Genomic DNA, 23,699 nt, shown 5'->3' on the forward strand with positions numbered 1-23,699 from the left:
CTCATACCTTCTGATCAGGTCCACGGTGCTTAATATCCTTTCACTTCCAGAAAGCCATTATCTCCAGATGCATCCTATCCTCATTGACAAAAGAACTGTGAAAAGTCTAAGATTTTTACCCTACTTGCAGATACATGCCACAGTTTATGAATACTGGCAGAAGACCTAAGACCCTCGGGTCAGAGACAAAGCAACTTATTACTTATGACACAAGGAGAACAACGTTTATATTTGCAACAATTCTCCTTTCCCTACAAGTCCCAAAGGACTATGCAGAGTAGCCTAGTTGGCTGTTCCACACACATTGGGTTTGTATCACAGCTAAGGAAATCTGGATATTTTATAATGGGCTGCAAACAAGCCTGCTCAAACTTTGCCCTATTGGGAGACATTATTTTTATTTTACTGGGAAGCAAACAAACCTACCCTTTCTTCCCAATAGGAGGCAGAATTATCTCTACCTTGCAAAGATATTACCATATAAACAAAATCAAAGATACAATACCAAACAAAAGGCTATCAAATGCCTCTGCTCCTGAGATATACAGAAACAAAGGAGATCTACAGGGACTTGTCTTGTCTTCCAATACTACAAAATAGTAGGGTAGCTCTACAGTGTCCAAAAAAACCCCCTAGATTTCCCAATGAAAGCCATAAAAGATGAAGAGGATTACTACAGAACAATTATCATGTTAATTCACCTAGAAAATCTAATAAAATAAATCTCATCTTATACGTATATAATAAAATAATTTCAAGATCTGTAAAGTAATTTCTATAGGGAGACATTATCGAATCTCAGCCACACATCATAAGATTCCAACACTCTACTCTTAGTTATTAATGGAGATTCAGGGAAAGAAAAAAAAAAAAGTTGGGTTCCTTTCTTCCTCTTCCTGGCCCAAATTTAGTGGATCCACTGCACAGTGGTGAATAGAGAAGGGTTGAACTTTGTAATATAGCGTGCACGTGTGGGGTATTTAGTGGGGAATGTTCCTGGAATTTCTATGCTTAAGAGATGGCCAGCAAGCTATGGGATTGTTCTCTTAGATAATTAAGAAAATAAAATGATCATATAAGTAAATCCATGTTTCTCATTATTGGAGAAAGTACTTACAAATACAGAAAATGGGAGGCTGGAAAGAATTCTGAGATGTTGGATTGGAATTGGAGGTATCAGTATGAACTCATATTGAGTTATGTTTGTTTTATTTTGGTTTGTTTTTTAGTTTTAAAAATGTATATATTTTATATATTTTAATATGTATTAAAATATATAGAGAGAGACACAGACTTTGGATTAGTTATAGATATATTTGTATTCATGTGTATCTTAGAAGGATACTTGTTTATTTAGAATATTTAAGAAATTATTAACTTCTGAAAGGTTAACTAGGTTTTTTCCACTATCTTTGTCTCACCTTACTCTTGTTGTTTTTCCTTTTTATCTTCACCTTTCCTATATAAACTCACCCTTCATAATGAAACTCATCCCTCATAATGTTTTGATCACCCCAGTTAGCCGGTCCTTCCTCTTTTCCATAGTCAACATTGCCAGGATTCTTCCTTTTCAAAGGTGCAGATGAGTTGTCTTAGATGCACACGTATTCCTGTAGTGAGTCAATAGAGGGCGCTCCAGAGGTACTGTCTTCCCAAGTTTACTCCCTCAGGTTTGCTCAAGAGGAAAAGTTTACATAGTGGAAAAACGAAGTCTTATGTGATTATACCTTTTTGTTAAAACTACGTGCACCGCTGTTTCCCTATCTTTCTATTCCAATATATTACAAAGTTTATCACTGATATTGGTGCATAAAGCTGTTCAGGAAGGTTAGACCATTAAGTGTGTATCTTAGCTATAAGAATAGTACCTAATTTTAAATAGGTTCTCAGTATTTCTTAAGCATAATAAACAATAAATTTTCTCAAACTTATGTTCATTGAAATAGTTAATATGAAAATTTAACTGTGTAAACCCCCTAGATATTTAAATGTATGCCCAAGCTACCACACCTTAATATTTTTATGTTTATATGATTGTTAAAGTCATTGAAAAGTTTGAGGTCTTCAGAGCCTTTTCTCTTGTTAGCTAAATTTAACTTTCTATTCTGAATATTTCATGCCCTTGTGTGTTCTTTTGAAATACATCCCTTGTTACTTGTTATCATTTTTTTATTTTTTATTTATTTAATTTTTTAAAATTTCAGAGAGAGAGAGCATGCTCCAGTGGGAGGGACAAAGGGAGAGAATTTTCTAGCAGACTCCCTGCTGAGCACAGAGCCCCACACTGGGTTCAATTCCATGACCCATGAGATCATGACCTGAGCTGAAACCACGAGTCAGAAGAAGCTCAAATGACTAAGCCACCTGGGTGCCCCTTATGGCCATTATTTAAAAAAAAAAAAAAAAATTACTCCCATTTATATCTGTAAAAATAATTTCTTCTCATACATAAACCTAATTTTTTGGAGTACGTGGTATCATGACCTTCTATTTTCACCCATTTCTTAGTTATTTTTAACCACTCTGCACCCTTCTTGGAAAGTTTGAGTGGTTATCTGTCAATGCCCATATTTTATACTAACATAAACAATGAAAATAAAAATCAAAGTAAGTTAAAATGATTTCATTGACGTTATGTATATATTATATAAGTCATCCAACTGTGTTTTGTAGGTTTTATTTTAATTGAAACTATTACTTATAATTGAAAGCATATTTTGTCTGGAATAGTTTAAACAAGAATTTTGTTTTGATGACAAAATTTGTACAACTTACGAGAAGGAAATAATTATAAAATAAACACCCTATATTTTTGATTCTTAAAATTTCTAAATCTATTACCAGGTTTTGTAGTCTAAGATACCTGTTTACAACATCCTGACAAGGAGGAAAATGCATGCATGAACACTGCATTGTAAACACAGATCACAAAATCGAGACGCTTCATAGCACGTGATCTTATAACTCAAGTAAATCAGTCATATAAACAACAGCAAGGTTTCTTTATATGCATATATTCACAATCTCAGTTTAGGTGAGGGAATATACAATCCTGACATCCTAGGACTACATTGAACTAAACCGTATTTAAGGCAGAATGTAATACAGCCATCCCATGTGCATACTCAGATACTCTTCAAGAGAAACCATTTGAAACAGTAGTGCATCAGCTCTGAGTCCATAATCCATCTGTCAGGGTCAGGTTGCTTTCTCCTTGGTATGTTCTCATGTTGCACTGTAAGATACTGTAAGGTCTGTGCCAAATGAGAAATTTCTTTTTGATATATTGAGATGCATTCAATTTGGAAACAAAAATAAAATATATGTAATAATAACTCCTGTTTGGAAAATCAGATATATTGATTCAAAAATAATGTACATTTGTTGTTTCATTTTTTCCTGGCTGTTCTTAGTCAGATAGTCTAGTTGCCAACTGATACAATATTTTAACTGGTTCATGACTACATGACAGGGATTATAAATTTATTAACCTGGGTTAAAGGGTCCTTACTGTCCTTATGTCTTCTCATCCCAGCTTAAATTCAACTAATCTTTTTAATACCCAATTTCTAGATGTCTGATAGAAACATTTTAAGGTGTAAGAGGAAATCGACTTGCATATCATCTAGCCATAAATGTTGCTTGAATTAATGACTTTAACATTCTCAGGACTCTTTGGTTCTTTTCTCATTTTGATTTTGCTTAATAACATCTATGCTCACATCTCTACTGTTGTCTCTGTAAAGGATTTACCTCTCTCTCCTCAGAGAGACTGGACTCTGAGGAACTAACTGAGGGTTTTGTGGGGGAGGGGGTGGAAGGTTGGGTGAGCCTGGTGGTGGGTATTGTGGAGGGCACATATTGCATGGAGCACTGGGTGTGCTGCATAAAAAATGAATTCTGGAACACTGAAAAGAAATTTTAAAAATAAATTAAAAAAAATTAGGAAGATGAGTTTACCTGCCTCATGTCACAGGTTGACCCTGTGTTAAGAGGTATGCTATAACATTGGTATGTAAAATTTAGTTTCCCAAAATAAAATTTCTGGTAAGAAAAGGAGACATTTGTCCAAAATAAATGGGGTTTATTTCTTAATGAAAAATAGAGTGACAGAGAAAACAATGGGGTAGTGTCCACTTTAGGGCATAGGGTTGCCAAAAGTTTTTGCTGTGCTTAACTCCCTGCTTGTTATTTATGCTACAATAATAACATGTGCATGTAATTGGTAAGTCCCAATGAATGAATGGATTAAAGTCTAAATCAAGTCTTTTTTTCCTCCTTTGGTTGTCTTTGCATGGGAAACACCAAAGTGGGGACCAGAAAAACACAAGAGAAGACATATACTTTCAAAGGAGTTAGTTAGAGCAAACTATGAGGAATTCTATTCATGAGAGCTCAGATCATGTCTCAGATATTGATAAAGATATATAATGTAATATTTTAGTCTAAGGAGATTAAAACAAACACTAAAAAAGTGATTCATGATATTCCAAATTTTCAATTTATTTTTTTCATTTGAATCAAAATTTTTATCATTACAAAAAGAAGCAGAACATTGTTGCAATTTTTAGCTACTGCTAATTATATACTTGTTCTTCATGAGAAGCACTATAAAATAGTGCTCAAATTCCATGTTAGCCATATATTTTTGATCAGTTGCATAAAATTTTTTTAGCTTTATTTGAAAGACTTTACTTATTTATTTGTTTCTTTATTTAAGATTTTATTTATTCATTTGAGAGAGAAATAGAGAGCACAAGCAGGGGGAGAGGTAGAGGGAGAGGAAGAAGCAGATTCTCCTCTGAGCAGGGAGACCAATGCGGGGCTCAATACCAGGACCCTGAGATCATGACCTGAGCCAAAGGCAGATGCTTAACCATCTGAGCTACCCAGGAACCCAATAATTATAATTGGGTTATATATTTATATTTATATATATATATATATATATATATATATATCTGTCTTACCTCAGTGATCAAAATATAATGCATCAAACTGCGTAACACAGTGTTTGACACAGAGGGATACATCAGTAAAAGTCATCATTTACATGCTGTGTATTTTGTTTTAGCTGATTTGTCTTTGTTTGTTTCTGTTTTCTTTTTTTTTTTTTCTGGATAATTTCAGAACTTGTAACTGGTAGTTTATGCCATTGTTTTTTTTCGTTGTTTTTTTTGTTTGTTTGTTTTTGTTTTTGTTTTTTAAATCTTACTGCGGGTTACTTTAATGAATGACCAAGAAAAAATTCCTAAGGAAATATGGAAGGGATTCTGAGAGTTTGGTTAATTATTCATTGTCCACAGCTAAATCAGGACACTACTGATATTTGAAGTCAGATAATGCTTTATTTTGGGGGCCTTACTTGTGTCTTGAAGCATGTTTAGCACCATTTCTGGCCTCCAGTAAGTGCTAGCTACAATCCCTCCTTCACCACTCTAACAACCAAAAAAGTTTCCAAGTGTCCCCTAGGGGCAAAATGACTTCATCTGAGAACCTCTGATCAAAGCCATTCAACAAGGCCATGGTGATTGCATTATCTTAAAAATCTACAATAATAGCCTGTCCCAGTGTATATTATCCTGATGGTTGGGGTCTTTGGTATGGGCAGACCAGACCTCTCCTATAGTAAGATCATATTTTCTTCTTTGATCCTGTGATTAAACAAATGACTTTAACTTGCTTTCCCTGACAAGTGTCAACTTTGACCATTAAAAAATCATTTTGCAGGCTTGCTTTTCACAGTAACTCCTACCTTAAATATTCTCAATACTCAGGGTCTTAGATAATCAGGAATGCATTAATCATGTCTTTCTCTACAGAATTTCCATTTTTTGGTAATTATAAACTAATGAGCATGCCCTTTATGTGATATTTTAGTTCACTTATACCTTTATAAATATTTCAGCTTTGTGATAATTAAGTAAATTGAATGTCATTAATTAGAAATCCAATCATTGGGTGTAGCTAAAAAAATATTTTAAAATAGTACTCTTAATGTCCTAACATTCTTTGGATAAAATTCTTCATGATGCTGTTTTTTGAAAATCAATCCATAAGTAAAAAAAAAAAACTAACTGGTTTTCTGATTACAGGAAATAGATTCTTACAACTATCAACAATGGGGTAGATTTGCTTTCCTTCTGATTCTGTTGGTCTTGATAGAAATGTATACAGGAAAAAAAGTGTTTGATAGAACCATTCTGAAAAAGAAATTGTTTTATCTATAAAGTAATTCTTTTTCAAAGCTGTAATGTCATCACATGCAAATTTTAGACAGCTTAGAAATTTTTGTTTTTTATGTCAAAGAAAGTTATCTAAGAGTTGAAACTTTTTAAACTCACAGCTCATGTATTTTTGTTCAGTTACTTTCAGGCTTTCATTTTCTTTGAATTAAAAAAATCACTTTTAAAATAAACCACATTTAGAACATAAATGAGTATGCCATAACACATTTTTGAAGACAGCTAACATATTTTCAAATTTTAAATTTTAATATTAGCTATAATTAATATTGACTTTTGACTTTGTTCACATACCATTTACAATTGTTCTTGAACTTTTCTTAAATTATGTCATGAGTCAGAATTTCATATAACCAGATCCAGGGTTCTAAAATAGTAAGTTAAAAGAAATTGGAGTAAAAAATATTACATTTAAGTTCTCAAAGTTTTATATAACTTATCTGGCTTTCATTAAAGTGCTTTTAATTTCTTTTCTATTTTTATTTTTGATTTAGCCATTGGGCATTTTAATTGCATTCAAAATTCACTGTGATTTTACAAGTCAAAATCATTTCCTTAATTACTGAAACATTGAATAATAATAAAAAAATTATTTTTTGAAAGGGTTTATTCCTCCTAAAAGGCCATCAAGCCATTACATATATAATCCAAATATAATAATTTTAACTCATTTGTTGAAAGGCTAGTTATGAATTTTGCCTGTCCATTAGAGAGTTACTTGACAAAGAAAAAATGTTTTACAGATAAGAGTAATGTGATTAGTCAAGGGGGTGTACTCACTGTTTTTTGGTATCAGCTGAAGCTGAATTAAATTAGTCACTGGTGCATTTGTCGATTGGAGCCAGAAAGTCTGCCCTATTTAATTTGAAAATAATTTGCACTCAGTAAATTTATGGACGTAGCCATTAAAGAAATCACATTACTTCAGAATTAGCAAGATCTATTTCTTTTAGAGTAGGAAGGCAATTATTGCCTCTTAAAAGATGGAGTAGGTTTACAATTTTTTAAATCATGTTAAATTGAACAGTTCTGAAATATTAACGAGTTAAGGATACTCAGGTTTAAAATGCTACAAAGAGTAATGTTTACAAACAAAACCAAAACAAAATTTAGCTAAACTAAAGAAAACAAAACAAAACTTCATGTGCCGTAATAATTTTGACGAATTTAATTCAGATTTTGTTAACATCTGAGAGCCCAGTTCATGGTACTTACCACTCTAGGAAGACCACCTGTTTAATTCTTAAAGCTCTGTAGATTCAGTGCTATTATTCCAATGATCTATATGAGAAAATCAAGCCTGAGAGCATTTAAGAAACCAACTCTAAATGTTACATTTAGGAATTAGTACTCATAGAATTGAAATCAGATGTAATGTTCTTCCTTCCATACTGTTTTTCCATTTGTCTTCCATAGCATATGTAATAGAATTACCAGTGTGCTATTGCCCCTTTCTTGACTTTGTATTGATATAACTAAATGTATCTAAATGATTTTTTATTTCTCTTTATATACAGTGCAAACTAGAGCATCAGGCATGTGTCTTAGGAAAACAGATCTCAGTCAAATGTGAAGGACGTTGCCCATGTCCTTCATTTAAGTCCACAAGTACAAGCAGAAATGTTAAGAGAGGTAAGTGATGTAAATTTATTTATAGTTTTGCATTTGTTTTCCCTATTAAGATGTTTTGCAATAAATGTTGTCATTAAATACAAAATGAAGTTTACTACTTAACAGTAATTCCAAATAGTAAGTACGTTGTAAATGAACTTTCTTTTTAGTCACAAGTATTATAGCAAGTAATATTTTTTTAAATTTCTATTTATCTTGATAGTAACAGTTGGATGTTTCTTGCCTACATGTTCATCATATATAGGAAATCTAAAGCTATACCTTCTATAAATTATTGTTTCTAAAATGTGTTTGATATTCCTTTTTTTTTAAAATTTTGGAGCAAGTCAGTGGTAAAGTAGTAAGTGATAAAGTAGTTGGATCAGATGTGAAACTAGTCAGTTAGTACAATCCTTTTAAAATAAAAATGTCTACCTCATATATTGTGTGTGTGTGTTGAAATTCATACTGAAATGATTTCATAAATTAAACTTTCTTTTGACTAGGCCTGGAGTCTTTAGATTTTTTTTTATTGGTTTGATGTCTAATAATAAAATAATAAAATACATTTAACTCCGTATGTGTTATTGTATACAATTTGTCTTTCATAGATCATTTATTGTAACTTATACAGTATTATTTACATGTTTGAATACTGTTTATGCCTTTAAAAATATCTCCATAGCAGTTTCACTTCTTCATAGCTATAGATAAGGAAGGAAATACAGGGAATAGATGTTCCTTTAAGTCAAAGACTATTTTATAGAGCATCATCATCATCTATCATATATTTTGCAATCATATGAATCTTGTAATTTAGTAGTTATTACTGTGGGTCCTTAATGCAGAGAAGTGAATTTTTTGTTGCCCTTTTTATGGAAAATACAAATAATTGATTAGCAGATAGGAAAAATCTTAGTTAATATGAAGTTCATTTGATATAAACTACATATTTTGTTAAGCAAGCACGGTATACTTGATATTCCATGTTACAGTACCACGACAAATATTTTATTACAGATAAAGGGTATTTTTTAAAGTTTTTGTTTAAATTCCAGTTAGTTAATGTACAATGTAATATTAGTTTTAAGTGTACAATATAATGATTATAAAACCCTTGAACTTTAATCATACCATTTATATTGGTCTTTACTTATTAGGTAATATTTAAGATTTAAAAAATGGAAACCTATGTTATCATATCGCCTTTAATAAGGCAACTAAGTCAACTTTAATACTGAAAAGCAAATTGACTTGGAAATTCATGGTGAGCTAGTGCTTAAACTTTAGGCAATGTGCACAAAGGCAGCATGTGGTGAAAGAAAAGGTCTAAGTTGCCTTCTAAGAACCCTGTTCTTTAAGCCTCACCTTTGTTCCCTATACCAGCTTGTGTCCAGCTTCAGAGCTTGCTTCCTACTGGATTCCCCACCCTCCATATCCCCTATCCACTCTTTCTAGCATAGTCCAAATTAGGATATTCAGCATGACCTTGGATATATTAATCAGCCCCCATAGAATTAAGAGCTAATTATAGTTTTCCTTCAACTGAACTACTTTAACATCTCTGTCTTCCTTATATCCACTCCCTTTTTTATATAATTGAATACATTTTCCTCTGAAAATCACTTCAGGTACAAAGTAAATCTTACCTTGGTATTCAATATCCATGTCTCATTCTTTTCACTGGAGACTATTAAGAACATTTGAAAAGGAGTATCATAATTAGCATATTTCTCTGATACATCACTCTCTTCAACAAGGTTTCCCTTCAAGAAGACTCCTACTTTTGGGGCGCCTGAGTGGTTCAGTGGGTTAAGCCTCTGCCTTCAGCTCAGGTCATGATCTCAGGGTCCTGGGATCGAGTCCCGCATCGGGCTCTCTGCTCAGCGGGGAGCCTGCTTCCCCCTCTCTCTGTCTACCTCTCTGCCTAATAAATAAATAAAATAAAAAAAAAAGAAGGCTCCTACTTTTGAACTTATGTTTGAATGAGAATATATGTTTGATATTGATCAATATATCCTATCCTCCCACAAACTGCAAAAGGAACTTCATATGCTTCAAATATGAAAAGTAACATATTTGAGAAGAGGATTCTTGTGAGTAAACAATGATTGTTTCATGTTGTTCAGATTCTCTGGGCGATGTTTATATTAGTATGTCCAGAAGGAAACTTTTCTTAAAGTCCTATTGTCAGGGGATAAAGATCACTTGTGTTCAGTTGTATGTGGAAAGAGAGGCAAGAAGAATTTAAAATAATCCTGTTCTGATGGATTGTCAGGGCAAAGCGAGTACAGGATTTTGCTAGCTGCTGTGGAAGAGCAATACAGAAAATTGTGAATTCCATTTCTACACAGTGTCAAAGGCCAAGAGACATGGGAAATGTAAAACTTAGTTCAGTATCATTTCTAATCTTTCAACTGCCATTTACATTAGAAGCATGCTTTCAGTAGACTGACTTTGGCAGTGCAGGAAATTCTGTTTAATAACATCTCTGTTTTAAGAAAGTGAGGAAGAAATTACCAATAATGAAATAGTTTTAAAATCTTTCTGGTTTCCTGCATTTGAGATCAAATTGACACCATATTATGTTTTCACTATATTAAAGCAGAATAAATTTTTCAAAACTACCTGTAATCTATAAAAACTAATAAAAATACATTTCCTTTATAAAGTAGAAAAAAATTTTCCTCTGTTTTCCTAATGTATTCAATAATAAATATGCACAAATTGGTCCAAGTATATACAGTCAACTAACAAAAATTTTTAAAATAGCTTATATTTTTAGAATTCCAGATTCTGAACTTACTTAGGTAAATAAGCACACCCTTCTTCAATTGGTAACTTAATGATACACTTTTCTATTTTTCAAACCCATAAAATCAAGATTAAAAAGGCCACATGCTTCTATGTTCCTATAGTGTATTACTTTCTGCCCCTCAGTCACCATTTTTTGAAGTTTATCATTTAGTACACACAGAAAATGATTATTTAGAAGGTTAATCAATTTCATTCAAAGACTATTGACATTTCAGATGATTTTTTTTTTTTAAAGATTTTATTTATTTATTTGACAGAGAGAAATCACAAGTAGATGGAGAGGCAGGCAGAGAGAGAGAGAGAGGGAAGCAGGCTCTCCGCTGAGCAGAGAACCCGATGCGGGACTCGATCCCAGGACTCTGAGATCATGACCTGAGCCGAAGGCAGCGGCTTAACCCACTGAGCCACCCAGGCGCCCCGACATTTCAGATGATTTTTTAAGCTAATATATTTTATATACTCAGGTTAATAAGAGATTCAAGTTGTAACCATGGTCTATGAAAAGAACATTTTCCACAGAACTTGCATATATTATACAATGCAATCCTACATTTTAGGAGGGACTTGCAGGACCAAAGATTAAGAGCAATGGAAAGGACCTTAGAAAGTGTTTATTTTGTAGCTAGTAAATCTAGTTTCAAAGGAATGTACCCTAGACATATTTTAGATGATCTACACAGCAGTGGTCTATAAGCACAGTAAACTGTAGACCTATGATATGCCATAAGTGTTCCATTAGGTCATTCACTTGACTGGCTAGATTCAGAAGACCCTTTAAGTGACATTTCCTTTTAGTTTCAAATTGGAGTATTCTAATCCCCCAAATACTTTTTTAAAAAAAACAATTATGTATTCTATATGGCTATTAAGATTTTGTGTATCTAATCTCTTAAAAATTTTATTAATTTTAAGTATCATTCTAATACTTTTTACCCTCACCTCAACATGCATTTAAATACACTCACACACCTTCATAGTTTGAAATATTGATTTGGAGTGGAGACAGCAAGAGAAATGAAGACAACCCATAAAATATTTCAACATTATCAAAAATATAAAAGAAAACAAGTGTTGATGAGGATGTGGAGGAAAGGCAACACTTGTACACTGTAAATTGGAATAGCCATTGTGGAAAATAGTATGGAGCTTCCTCCAAACACTAAAAAAACTACCATATGATCAGCAATACCACTTCTGGGTATATAACCAAGAAAATGAAATCAGTATTTCAAAGAGATATATGTATTTCCATGCTCACTGCAGCATTATTTACAAGGTATGAAAACAACCTAAGTATTCAGTGTTGGGTGAATAGAGAAATTGTGATATGTAACATTTCATTCCAAGCTACGCTAAAGCAGAAGATTCTGTCAAATGCAGGAACATGGATGAACCCAGACAACACTATGCTAACTGACATAAGCCAGAAGAAGAAAGAAAAAAACTGCATGGTCTCTCTTATGTTGAGAATCTTTAAAAGGTTAACTACATAGAACCAGAGAATAGAAAAGTGATTACCAAAGGTGAGGAGATCGGGGAAGTCAGGGAGAGGTTGGTCAAAGGGTGTAAAATCACAGTTACAAAGGTTGAATAAGTCTAGAGACCGAGGGTACCGCATGCCAACTGTGGTTAATAACACCATTTTGAGTATAAGAGACTTGCTAAGAGAATAGAAGCAAGATGTTCTCACCATATACAACATGCTCACAAAATGGTAACTATGTGAGGACATGACATGTAAATTAGCCTGACTGGATGATTTATAGAATGCTAATAAAAAATATCAGGTTGGTTTTTTTGGTCCTGTGGTTCAATTTCCATTACATCCTCATCTGAATTTTTTTTGTACAACTCAAGTTTCCTTTTCTCAGAAATTGGGACTCTTATAACTCAATCTTTTTCTCGTTTTGCTTCCTTCTCTAAGAGCATCAAATTATTTGATGCTCAATCACTATAACTATTAGCCTGCATACTAGACTTGCTTGCTTCTAATTTTGATTGTGTGGGTATGTTTGTGTGTAACTCCTTTACAGAACTTCCGTTTTATGTGGGGTAGCAATATTTATTGGATGAAAGTATAGATTCTAGAATAGCTTTGCACTGGGTGTGTAACCTTTGGCATTATATTTAAATTTATGACTCCCAGTTTTTTCATCTGTAAAACAGTATATATATATGTATACACACACACACACACACACACACACACACACATATATATATATAAATTGTAAAAACTTATGGATGCATTCCCTCAAATTAAACCATCTTTGAATTTCTATTTTATTTTAATTAATGACACCTTTAAATGCTGCTGAAGTCTAATAAAATATATAATTTCTCATACGTTAAGTCATTTTATTTTTTTAAAGATTTTATTTATTTATTTGACAGATAGAGATCATAAGTAGGCAGAGAGGCAGGCACAGAGAGAGAGAGGAAGAGAAGCAAGCTCCCAGCCGAGCAGAGAGCCTGATGTGGGGCTCTATCCCAGGACCCCTGGGATCATGACCTGAGCCGAAGGCAGAGGCTTCAACCCACTGAAGCACCCAGGAGCCCCTTAAAAGTCATTTTAAATTTTATTCTTATGCTTTTTTATCAGATTTGAGAGATTTCATTTCTTTAATCCATAATATTTTTACACAGGAAATTAACTGTGCATTGAACGTTTGACATAACTTAGCATTTGAATTCTGTGGTGAAGGAGCTATTATGGGTTATTTTCTTTGATAAATCTTTCATATTATTTTCATAACTACTGGTCTTTGCAGAGTTTATGTGTGTGTTTATTGTGTGCAGCTACATCTTTTTCATACAATTGTACTAATTTATGCTTTCTCAAATAAATGTCTGCTTATTTAGATTTTAAATATATTAATGCATGTTTTCCAGGATATTGTTTTTGTTAACTAAAACACTCTCTCTAGTCATTTAAGATCTTCAGGAAAGTTATATTTTTAACTACAACTCTAAACACATTTGTTAACACCTATACCTTAATCCCTTCATTGTTTTTGCGATTATAATTTTGTGGAGTTTATTTAAAGATTCTTGAATTCTTCAGTACTTGCTTTTGCTATTTAGTTTGTATCAGAATTTGTGTGTATTAGTGTTAAGTCAACACTATAGGACTAGAAAGTTAGAAGAAAGCAGTTTTGATTCATATGTTGCTGCCGAGGGCAACGTAAAAACCTATTTTTCAAACATTGAGCCTTGATATCAGCCACACATTTTCAAGCACAATGGGTTTAACCATAAAGTACGAGGACATTGTGCTTGCTTTTGTTCTTGCTTGGGACTCGCATCAGGCACAAAGAAGACATTGTTCTGAGTCCGTCTTCTATCAGAGATCATAGTGCTCACCAAAGTCATGTGTGGAGTCACAGATCATTCAACAACAGGAAAAAAAAGAGCTCTTCTTGTAATGAAAGTTACTTCATCCAAGACTGATTAAAATGTTTTTAAATACATGTGGGAAGCATGTATTTAAACATGTTAAAACATATAGGTTTGTCTCTTGACGTGCTAAACTAGAAAGCCTGATGGGTTTTATCCACAGAAGTTTTATGGGGATGAGTTCTGTGTTCTGACAGCCATTTTTCTCTCTGTTCACTTCATTGCTCTGGATCCTACAGAGCCCTATTAAGAAACATAATTTACTTAATTATTGTACTGTGATTAAAAATGAATTTAGTTAAAGAAAGAACATTGAGTAAGAACTTAATTATGCCTTCTTCCAATTGGCAAAAAGAAAAATACTTTTAACATTTATTTCTCATATGGACTTTAAAAAATTCCTTTATGATGGAATAAATTTTCAATAGGAAACAGTTTAACATCAGTGTACTAATATGCTCTTAGAACATGAATATTTCTCCATGAAAAATAATATTAATAAATTATAAGTTCTTCCATAATTTTACTTTACTAGATTCATAGAAAAATAAAAAATAAAATTAAATAAAATTACTGGGACATGTTAAAGGATAATTTATAATAAAAATAAAGCTTAATCTTTTGGAATAGTTGAAGGATGTTTCTGGATGATTAAAATTAATATTTCTTTTTTTAAAGATTTTATTTATTTTATTTATTTGTTTGACAGACAGAGATCACAAGTAGGCAGAGAGGCAGGCAGGGGGGCGGATGAGCAGGCTCCCCATGGAGTAGAGAGCCCGATGCTGGGCTCGATCCCAGGACCCTGGGATCATGACCTGAGCTGAAGGCAGAGGCTTTAACCCACTGAGCCACCCAGGCGCCCCTAAAATTAATATTTCTTTATTTGTTTGTTTTGTTTTGTATTTTTAAGGTTTTATTTATTTGACAGACAAAGATTACAAGTAGGCAGAAAGGCAGGCAGAGAGAGCAGGGGAAGCAGGCTCCCTGCTGAGCAGAGAGGACCGTGAGGTCATGACCTGAGCCGAAGGCAGAGGCTTTAACCCGCTGAGTCACCCAGGTGCCCTAAAATTAATATTTCTTAAAAAAAAAAAAAAAAAAAAAAAACAGAACATAACCAGGGTGTCTGAGTGACTCAATCAGTTAAGTGTCTGCCTTTGGCTCTGGTCATGATCTCAGGATCCTGGGACTGAGCCCCACATTGGACTCCCAGCTCAGCGGAGAGTCTGCTTCTCCCTCTCCCTCTGCTTGCCACTCTTTCTAATGTGCTCTCTATCTCTCTGTCAAATAAATAAATAAAATCTTAAAAAAAAAAAAACAGAACCCAGAAATGGACTTTTAAAATTTATTTTTAATTGATATATATGTGATACATAGCACTATAAATTTAAGGTGCATACATGTTGATTTGTTACATTTATATATTGTAACATGATTGATATTGTAGTGATAATTAGTACATAACATGTTATATAATTATCATTTCTTTTTAGTGGTTAGATTAAGTTCTAGTCTCTTAGCACATTTGATGATTATAATACAATATTGTTCTCTATTTGCTATACTGTAAATTAGGTCTCTAGGACTTATTTATTGTTCATTGCAATTTTGTACCCCTGAACAACATATATCCTATAACCCCACCCCTCACCACCTAGTAACCACCATTTTACTCTGTTTTACAAATTTGGCTTTTTTTCAATTTCACAAATGTCTGATATAATACAGTATTAGTCTTCCTCTACCTGACATGTATCACTTAGCATAAAATGCACTCAAGGTCCATCCATGTTGTCACATATGGTGGGATGCCCTTCATTCTTCATGGCTGGAAAACATTCCATTGTATGTGTGTGTGTGTACACACACATACACCATTTATTTTTTGTAGTATACTTGACAATGCAACATTAGTTTCAGGTGACAACATAGTGCTTCAACATCTCTATAAGTTATACTTCTCAACAAAAAAAGTATCTACCTTCTGTCATTATGTAACACCATTACAATATCATTGACTATTTTTGGAAAGGGATGGTTTTAAACGTGGAGATAGCTGTAGCTCTTCCTTGAAGAGTATTTTTTTGTGTGTTGCTGTTTAGGTGATTGATTTCAAATTTTACATAAATATTTTATTTTCTGCATAAAATTATTGTAGGATTAATCTTTCTCTTCCCTATAAATTCTAGTTAAAAGTTCTGTATCTTAAGTTTATGCAGTTGTATGTTATCAGGTATAAAAGGGGGATATAGTCCTATATTAGTTCTTACACCACCAAAGGACAATTTATACATTGTCTTTGTTAACTCCTTTCAAGGGTATATCTAATTCATTGTTTGAAAATAATTGTTTACAACATGTAAGAACTCTTTTTTAAAGCAGGAGTGATAGTCACAATATTTAACAGCAAGTATGGAATAGGCCCCAACAAATCAGAATTGACACAAGTCCAATCAGAATCAGTTTCCACTGTGATATGGTCTGTCATCACTTTTAGTTAAACATTAGAGACAAACAAGAGATGAAGTCAGACACTGAACATTTCTGGATTCAAAATGGATATGTTGAGATCATTAAGAGTTTGATATCAGCCATTCCTTTTCCTGATATTTGCATGGTAAACTTTGTACATTGCTTTGAAAGAACATCTCTTGAAAGAACAAATAAAAATGAACCAAATAGATGGATACTGTCATCCATACTGTTCTGCACTTGTACCTTTATTATACTAGTCTCATCTTCTTTTTACTTTAGAGACTTAAATCCTAATACAGAAGCCACTTTATATTTAAGCATATTGCAAAGAAGAAAAGAAATAATAATTGCATAATCACAAATAAAAATATAAAATAATACTATTTCCAGTAATACACACACCCTCTGTCTCCCATCCATACAATACATATCTAAAAAAGTATAATCTCCCCCATGTTAAACAGTGTTGTTCTCCACCAATATTGAAGATAATGTAAGATTATGAGATGTTTGCTATTCCACTTCTAATATAGAATTACAATTTTTCAAAATGTGGAAGTAAGGTCAATTGTTTTGTATTTAGATCTCCTAAGAAATATTTTTGTAAGTAAAGGAACCATAAAATACATTTAAAGTTAGCATCATATATTCTAAATAGTCCTTTGGAATAACATTTCAGAGTTTAAATTATAGTTTCTTTATGTAGCTTACTAGCTTTTTCCAAAACTTTCAATGAGTTCCCAGAATCCTGATGATAATTTTAAGCCTCAAAATAAGAAAGAAAAGCAAAGTCAATGAAGTATTTATATAGTTCCATAAAAAATTGATGTGTTATTTTGGAAGATAGGAAAAACTAGACCATCAACATTAGATATATATATTTTATAGAAGAAACCATGAAGCCAGATTGAATACAAAGATAAAAAAAATGAAAATAGATTCTTTTTCTGTAGAATATATTTAGAATAAGTAATTTAGTTGAACTAAAGACACTGTATGTATTACTTTATATTTCTTTATTTGCTGATACTACTTTTAATAGTTTTGATGAGTTACTATTAGTGAATTTACTAAATAAATTACTTAATCTTAGAAATAGAATAGATTCTGTATCAAATTACCTGTTACTTTGCAAATGTCTAAAATGAGAAGAGAAAAAAAATAATGCAATTGTGTGATTGATTTTCTTTTTCTTTTTTTAAATTTATTTATTTGACAGAGAGAGAGAGAGATCCCAAGTAGGCAGAGAGGCAGGCAGAGAGAGGAAGGGAAGCAGGCTCCCTGCTGAGCAGAAAGCCCAATGCGGGGCTCGATCCCTGAACCCTGGGATCATGACCTGAGCCGAAGGCAGAGGCTTTAACCCACTGAGCCACCCAGGTGCCCCTGTGATTGATTTTCTATTCACAAATTAAAGAATGTAAAATATGTCCTATTTCAAAATGTTTACAAAACTAAAACTGTATTTCATTGTATTCTATATACCTCCACAACTAATTTTAGAAGTATATTTTGAAGTTCTTCATGATTTTTGTGTTTTTTTAAACAATGTATCTTTTCACTATTCATTTGTTTAGTTTATTTGGAAATCATAGTTTAAGAGAAAATGAATAATGAATAACAAAGAAATAATATTTTGCATAAATGTTTGGACAAACAAGTCTACAAAGATTTTCAGTGAATTCAACATATAGAGAAGGGTTATATTTGGATTTTTAAACACAAATAAGGATGTGTGCCGGTTAAATATGAGAGTTCAAGAATGAAAAAGCAAGAGCAGTGGGGAGGTTTACAATAACTGAGGCTTGAGAGGATAGTGATTAAAGTATTAGGGATAAGAAGCAGGTGATGGATTCAAGAAATATTTTTTTTTTCAAGAAATATTTAATAAGCAAAATGGTCAGGAACTTGTTGATTGTTTGAATTTAGGGAAGGTGATGTGACCAGCAGTCAATGACAACTTCTGAGAAGATTATGATCATAAAACCAAGATGGAAATTTATAAAAATATCTAGTTTAAAAGGGAAAATCAGTAGGTCCAATATTAGTGGTTTAAAGAGTCTAGGGTCTATCCAAATGCAGGCACATTTGTGTTTATACATCTGAGGGAAGAGATCTGGTTGGAAGAAACACTCAAAAGCTCTTGAGGTGCAAAATGTGAGAAGTCTGGAAAAGACTGATAAGCACAAACCCATAATGGAAATGAGAATCCAGAAAGAATTGTGTACCAGAAACTGAAGGATTCTGTCTTAGAAGAGAAAATAAACTTGACTCCCAAATTTAGGAGGAATGTTCTGTCATATGAAGCTTAAGAAATGATCACAGACTTTGGCAATTAGAATATCAGTAGTGGTTGTACTTCAGCATACACCAGTTAAATGAAGAAATGCAAATGACTTGGTGTATGTAATTGGTATTCAATAAATGTTTTTCCTTCTACTACTACTCATTTGCCATTCCCAACATATAATCCTTCCCAGCCAATCTGGTGAGATTGAGAGAACACAATAAATACATAGACTGTGAAGGAAAATGGTAAAAATAATATATATCTGATATCGCTTATGTGCCAGATAATTTGCCTCTGTCATTTCATTTACTCCTCACAATAAGTAGGTGTTATTGGTATACAAGCTAGACACAAGAGGAACCTGAACATTATAAATTTAATGGATATATACAACTTAAAATACACCATACCTCATTTTATTGCAGTTTGCTTTATTGTGTTTTGCAGATATTATGGTTTTTAGATTGAAGGTTTGTGTCAACCCTGCATTGGCCAAACCTATTGGTGCTATTTTTCTGAAATCCTTTGTTTAATTCAAGTGTCTATGTCACATTTTGGTCATTCTTATAATATTTCAAAGCTTTTCATTATTATTATATTTGTTATGATGATTTATGTTCGGTAGTCTTTGATATTACCACTGTAATTATTTTGGGGTACCACAAATTGCATCCATATACAATTATGAACTTAATTGACAAATGTGTGTATTCTGACTTATCCACTGACTGCCTCCTATCTCTCATTCCTTGAGCTTCCCTCTCTTTCCCTAGACACAGCAATGCTGAAATTAGGCTAATTAATAGCTCTATGATGGCCTGTAAGTGTCCAAGTGAAAGTAGGGATCACATATCTCTTACTTTAAATCAAAAGCTAGAAATGAGTAAGAATCCTAAAGAAAGCATGTTGAAAGCTAAGACAGGCCAAAAGCTAGACATTTTGTACCAATTAGCCAAGTTGTGAATGCAAAGGAAAAGTCCTTGAAGGAAATTAAAGATGCTATTCCAGTGAATACTTGAATGATAAAAAAGTAAAACAACTATATTGCTCGTAGGAAGAAAGTTTGAGTGGTCTGGATAGGTCAGACTAGTTACAACGTTCCCTTAAACCAAAGCCTAATCCAGAGCAAATCCCTAACTCTCTTCAATTCTATGAAGGCTGCAAGAGGTGAGGAAGTTCTGGAATAAATGTTGGACCTTAGTAAGTGTTAGTTCATGAGGTTTAAGGAGAGAAGCCGTCTCTGTAACAGGAAAGTGCAAGGTAAAGGAGCTTGCTGATGTAGAAGTTGAGGCAAGTTATCCAGAAGAGCTAGCTCAGATAACAGATGAAGGTGGCTGCACTAAGCAACAGATTTTCAGTATAGATGAAACAGTCTTCTATAGGACTTTGCCATCTAGGACTTTCATGTCTGGGGAGGAGAAGTCATTACCTGGATTCAAAGCTTCAAAAGACAGGCTGATTCTCTTGTTAGGGATTAATGCATCTGGTGACTTTAAGTTGAAGCCTATGCTCATTGACCATTCCAAAAACCCCAGGGCCCTTAACAGTTATGCTAATCTACTCTGACTGTGCTCCATAAATGGAATCGCAAAGACTGGATGATGACATATCTATTTGCAACATGTTTACTGAATATTTTAAGCCTATTGTTGAAACGTACTGCTCAGAAGAAAATATTACTTCCAAATATGACCACTCATTGACAACGTACCTGATCACCAAGAGCTCTAATGGAGACAATGAGATTAATGTCTCATGCTTGCTAACACTAATTCTGAAGCCCAAGGATCAAGGAGTAATTTTGACTTTCAAGTCTTATTTTTTTAAGAAATGCATTTCATAAAGCCACAGCTCTGGGCAAAGTAAATTGAAAACCTTCTAGAGAGGATTCATCTTTCTAGATGCCATTAAGAACTCTTATAATGCATGAGAAGAGATCAAAATATCAACATGAACAGAAATTTGAAAGAAGTTGTTTCCAGTCCTCATAGATTACTTGGAGAGGCTCAAGACCTCAATGGGGGAAGTGTGTGCAGAGAAAGAGCAAGAGAACTAGAACTATAAGTGGAGCCTGAAGATGGCACTGAATTACTACAATCTCATGATCCATACTTGAATGGATGAGGAGTTGCTTCTTATGGGTGAGCAAAGAAAGATATTTCTTGAGATGGAAACTACTCCTGGTGAATATGCTGTGAACATTGTCAAAATGACAACAGACAGTCTAGAATATTACATAAATTTAATAGGTAAAGCAGCAGTAGGATTTTAGAGATTCATTTCAAGATTGAAAGGAGTTCTACTGCTGGTAAAATGCTATCAAAGAGTGTTGTATCCTACAGAGAGATTGTTTGTGAATGATAGAGTCGATTGATGTGGTAAACTTCAGAGTTGTCTTAAGGAATTGCCACAGCCACCCCCAACCTTTGGCTATCATCACCTAGGTCAGTCAGCAGCCATCAATATTGAGGCAAGACCCTCCACCAACAGAAAGATTATGATTCACTGAAAGTTCAGATGATTGTTAACAATTTTTAACAATGAAATACATTGTTATTTAGACATCCTATTACACACTTAATAGACAACAGTATAGCATACACATACCTTACATATACAGTAGGAAACCAAAAAATTCATTTGACTCACTTTATGACTATATTTGCTTTATTGCAATGGTCGGGAATCAAACATGAAATATCTCCGAGGTACCTGTAGTTACCAGGTGTTTTTTTCTGTCTCCTAAACCCACACTCTGCATATTTCTTTCTAGGAATAAATATAATAATTTCAACCCAGGTTTGCCACCTTTGCAAACTTTGAATAAATCCCCTAAATTTGTTGAGCTTAACTTTTGTCAATTTAGAAGAGAAGGAAAGGGCCAATATCATTTAGCCCTCATTAAGACAGGCTTGACATTTCAAACATTATTTCATTTAATCTTCACAAAATCCTATGAAGTGGATTATATTTGAATCCTCACTTCAAAGATGATTAATTTGAATCACAGAGAAGTAACCAGTCTAAAATCACATAGCTACTAAGCGTCAGAGTGAAGAATTGAAGCTGTGCTGGCTGCCCCTTAACTACACCATCATTAGTGGAAGCTATTAAGATGTCTCATCTATTAAGGTCATATATCATATGCTTTATTAATAACAATATATATTTTGGAGTATATGTAAAAATAACATAGTGTTTGTATTATGTTATAATTACCAAGAAGAGATAAAGAATGACCTTAGATTTTCATAATGAATTGAGTACAAGCAAATGTTTCTGTATACATTTAAGAGAAGCAATGTTTAAATCATTTTAGGTTGCTTGTTAGAAGTTTAAAATTTTATTGCCTAACTATGCCTACAATCATAGCCATCTACTGATAGAATATATTTTCTGAAGCCAAGTTTTCACAAAATATTGCATAATAAACATTCTTAGAGGTCAACCAGGAAGTATACATCATTTAGTTTTTGTTTTTGTTTTTTTTCCTAGATGTTTTGTTTGTACTTTCTTTAGAAACATTTTAATGTTTCCAGGGTTAGGTGGGAAGGTAGACATTTTAGCAATACATAATTTACTGAATGTATTACTAATAAGTCTCTGTGCATTCTATTCTAAAGTATATTCATGCCAGTTTTCTACTTATTGGCAAAATGATTACTGTTTCTATTATTTTTACAGAATTACTGATATCAGGTAAATATAAAATCACTGATCATAAAGATATTACCAGGAATAAAATGTGCTCAAGAATTTTAATGTATGATTTTCTCCAAATCATTTTTAATAATGAAAGTATGCTTTATCTCTGAACAAAAATGACTGGATGAGAACTTTTACATTATAATGTGCTATTAAATGGAGTGTGGCAACACTTTATTTGATATCACCGTCTTTTCCAGTTTTTCATTATTTTTTCCTCTGTTTATCTTCATGAAAAATCTGATAAGAGATAGCATTTATTTGGTTTAAACTTATATTAAATTTTCCTTAAAATGTATTTATATTTACTCGTCCTTAACTTAGATTTTCTGAAAGAGCTCTGATTTTTTTCATGAGAATCTTTACTGAGAATATGACAGTTGTATCACCATAAAAGAACATATTTTAAGTCTAATAGTAGAACTCATTCTAGACAGAAATAAGTTAGCAAAGAATATTTAATAATACCAAAGAAAATAGCTACAGAGAAAGCTATTTTTTGAATCACAACAAATAAGCTTAAAATATTTATAGAAGATTCAGAATTTCTATTTCTATAGATGATAGTTTTGACATTTCAGAATGATTCATGCACATCATAAAATACTAATGAGCACAAATCAAGCTATAATGAGAACAACGGTTCCCTGCCCTGGCCCTTAAAAATCCCGTTCTACTGATTAGAACCGCTTTGGCATTTAGTTCTTTTAGTTGGTCCTGTTGTTATTCTGATATATGTATCCTTCACTGATGCTATACCACTTCCAGACAAAATCTACTGTCTATTACAAAAGATAAAGTTTTAGTTTATTTCACTACTTCAATTTCCACATCCCAATGATGAGACTAAAATATTATTACAGTTATTCTATTGGTAGTTTTGTAACCTTAGCTAATACATGTAAACTTGTTTTCTTGTTCCATCAACTTAAAAGTGTCACTGGACTCCCTTAATTCCACACCTTCTACTCATTCACCTCAGTTTCTTTCATCTTTATATACTTTGTTTATTACATTTAAATACTGTTTTTAAGAATGTCTTCTCTGATTTGTCTACAGCTTGATTCTAAATATTGAAAATCAACAAAAACTGTTCCATTATTATGTCTGTAAATAATTTTCTCAAGTGTGATCTCTTATGTTATAGATACATTCCCACCATC

At 32.8% G+C, this 23,699-nt stretch overlaps 1 protein-coding gene across 3 annotated transcripts in view; it reads left to right on the forward strand.

Moving 5' to 3' along the window:
• The window catches only part of SPOCK3 (SPARC (osteonectin), cwcv and kazal like domains proteoglycan 3), a 488,976-nt gene that overhangs the window by 314,524 nt on the left and 150,753 nt on the right, over positions 1-23,699 (forward strand). For all 3 annotated transcript variants that reach the window (XM_032332597.1, XM_032332598.1, XM_032332596.1), the window contains one exon: positions 7,763-7,877. In XM_032332597.1, coding sequence (XP_032188488.1) covers positions 7,763-7,877 — 115 coding nt within the window. The remainder of the gene's footprint in view (positions 1-7,762; positions 7,878-23,699) is intronic.

The sequence above is a fragment of the Mustela erminea genome, chromosome 2 (genome assembly GCF_009829155.1).
Source record: "Mustela erminea isolate mMusErm1 chromosome 2, mMusErm1.Pri, whole genome shotgun sequence".
NCBI classification, from domain to species: domain Eukaryota; kingdom Metazoa; phylum Chordata; class Mammalia; order Carnivora; family Mustelidae; genus Mustela; species Mustela erminea.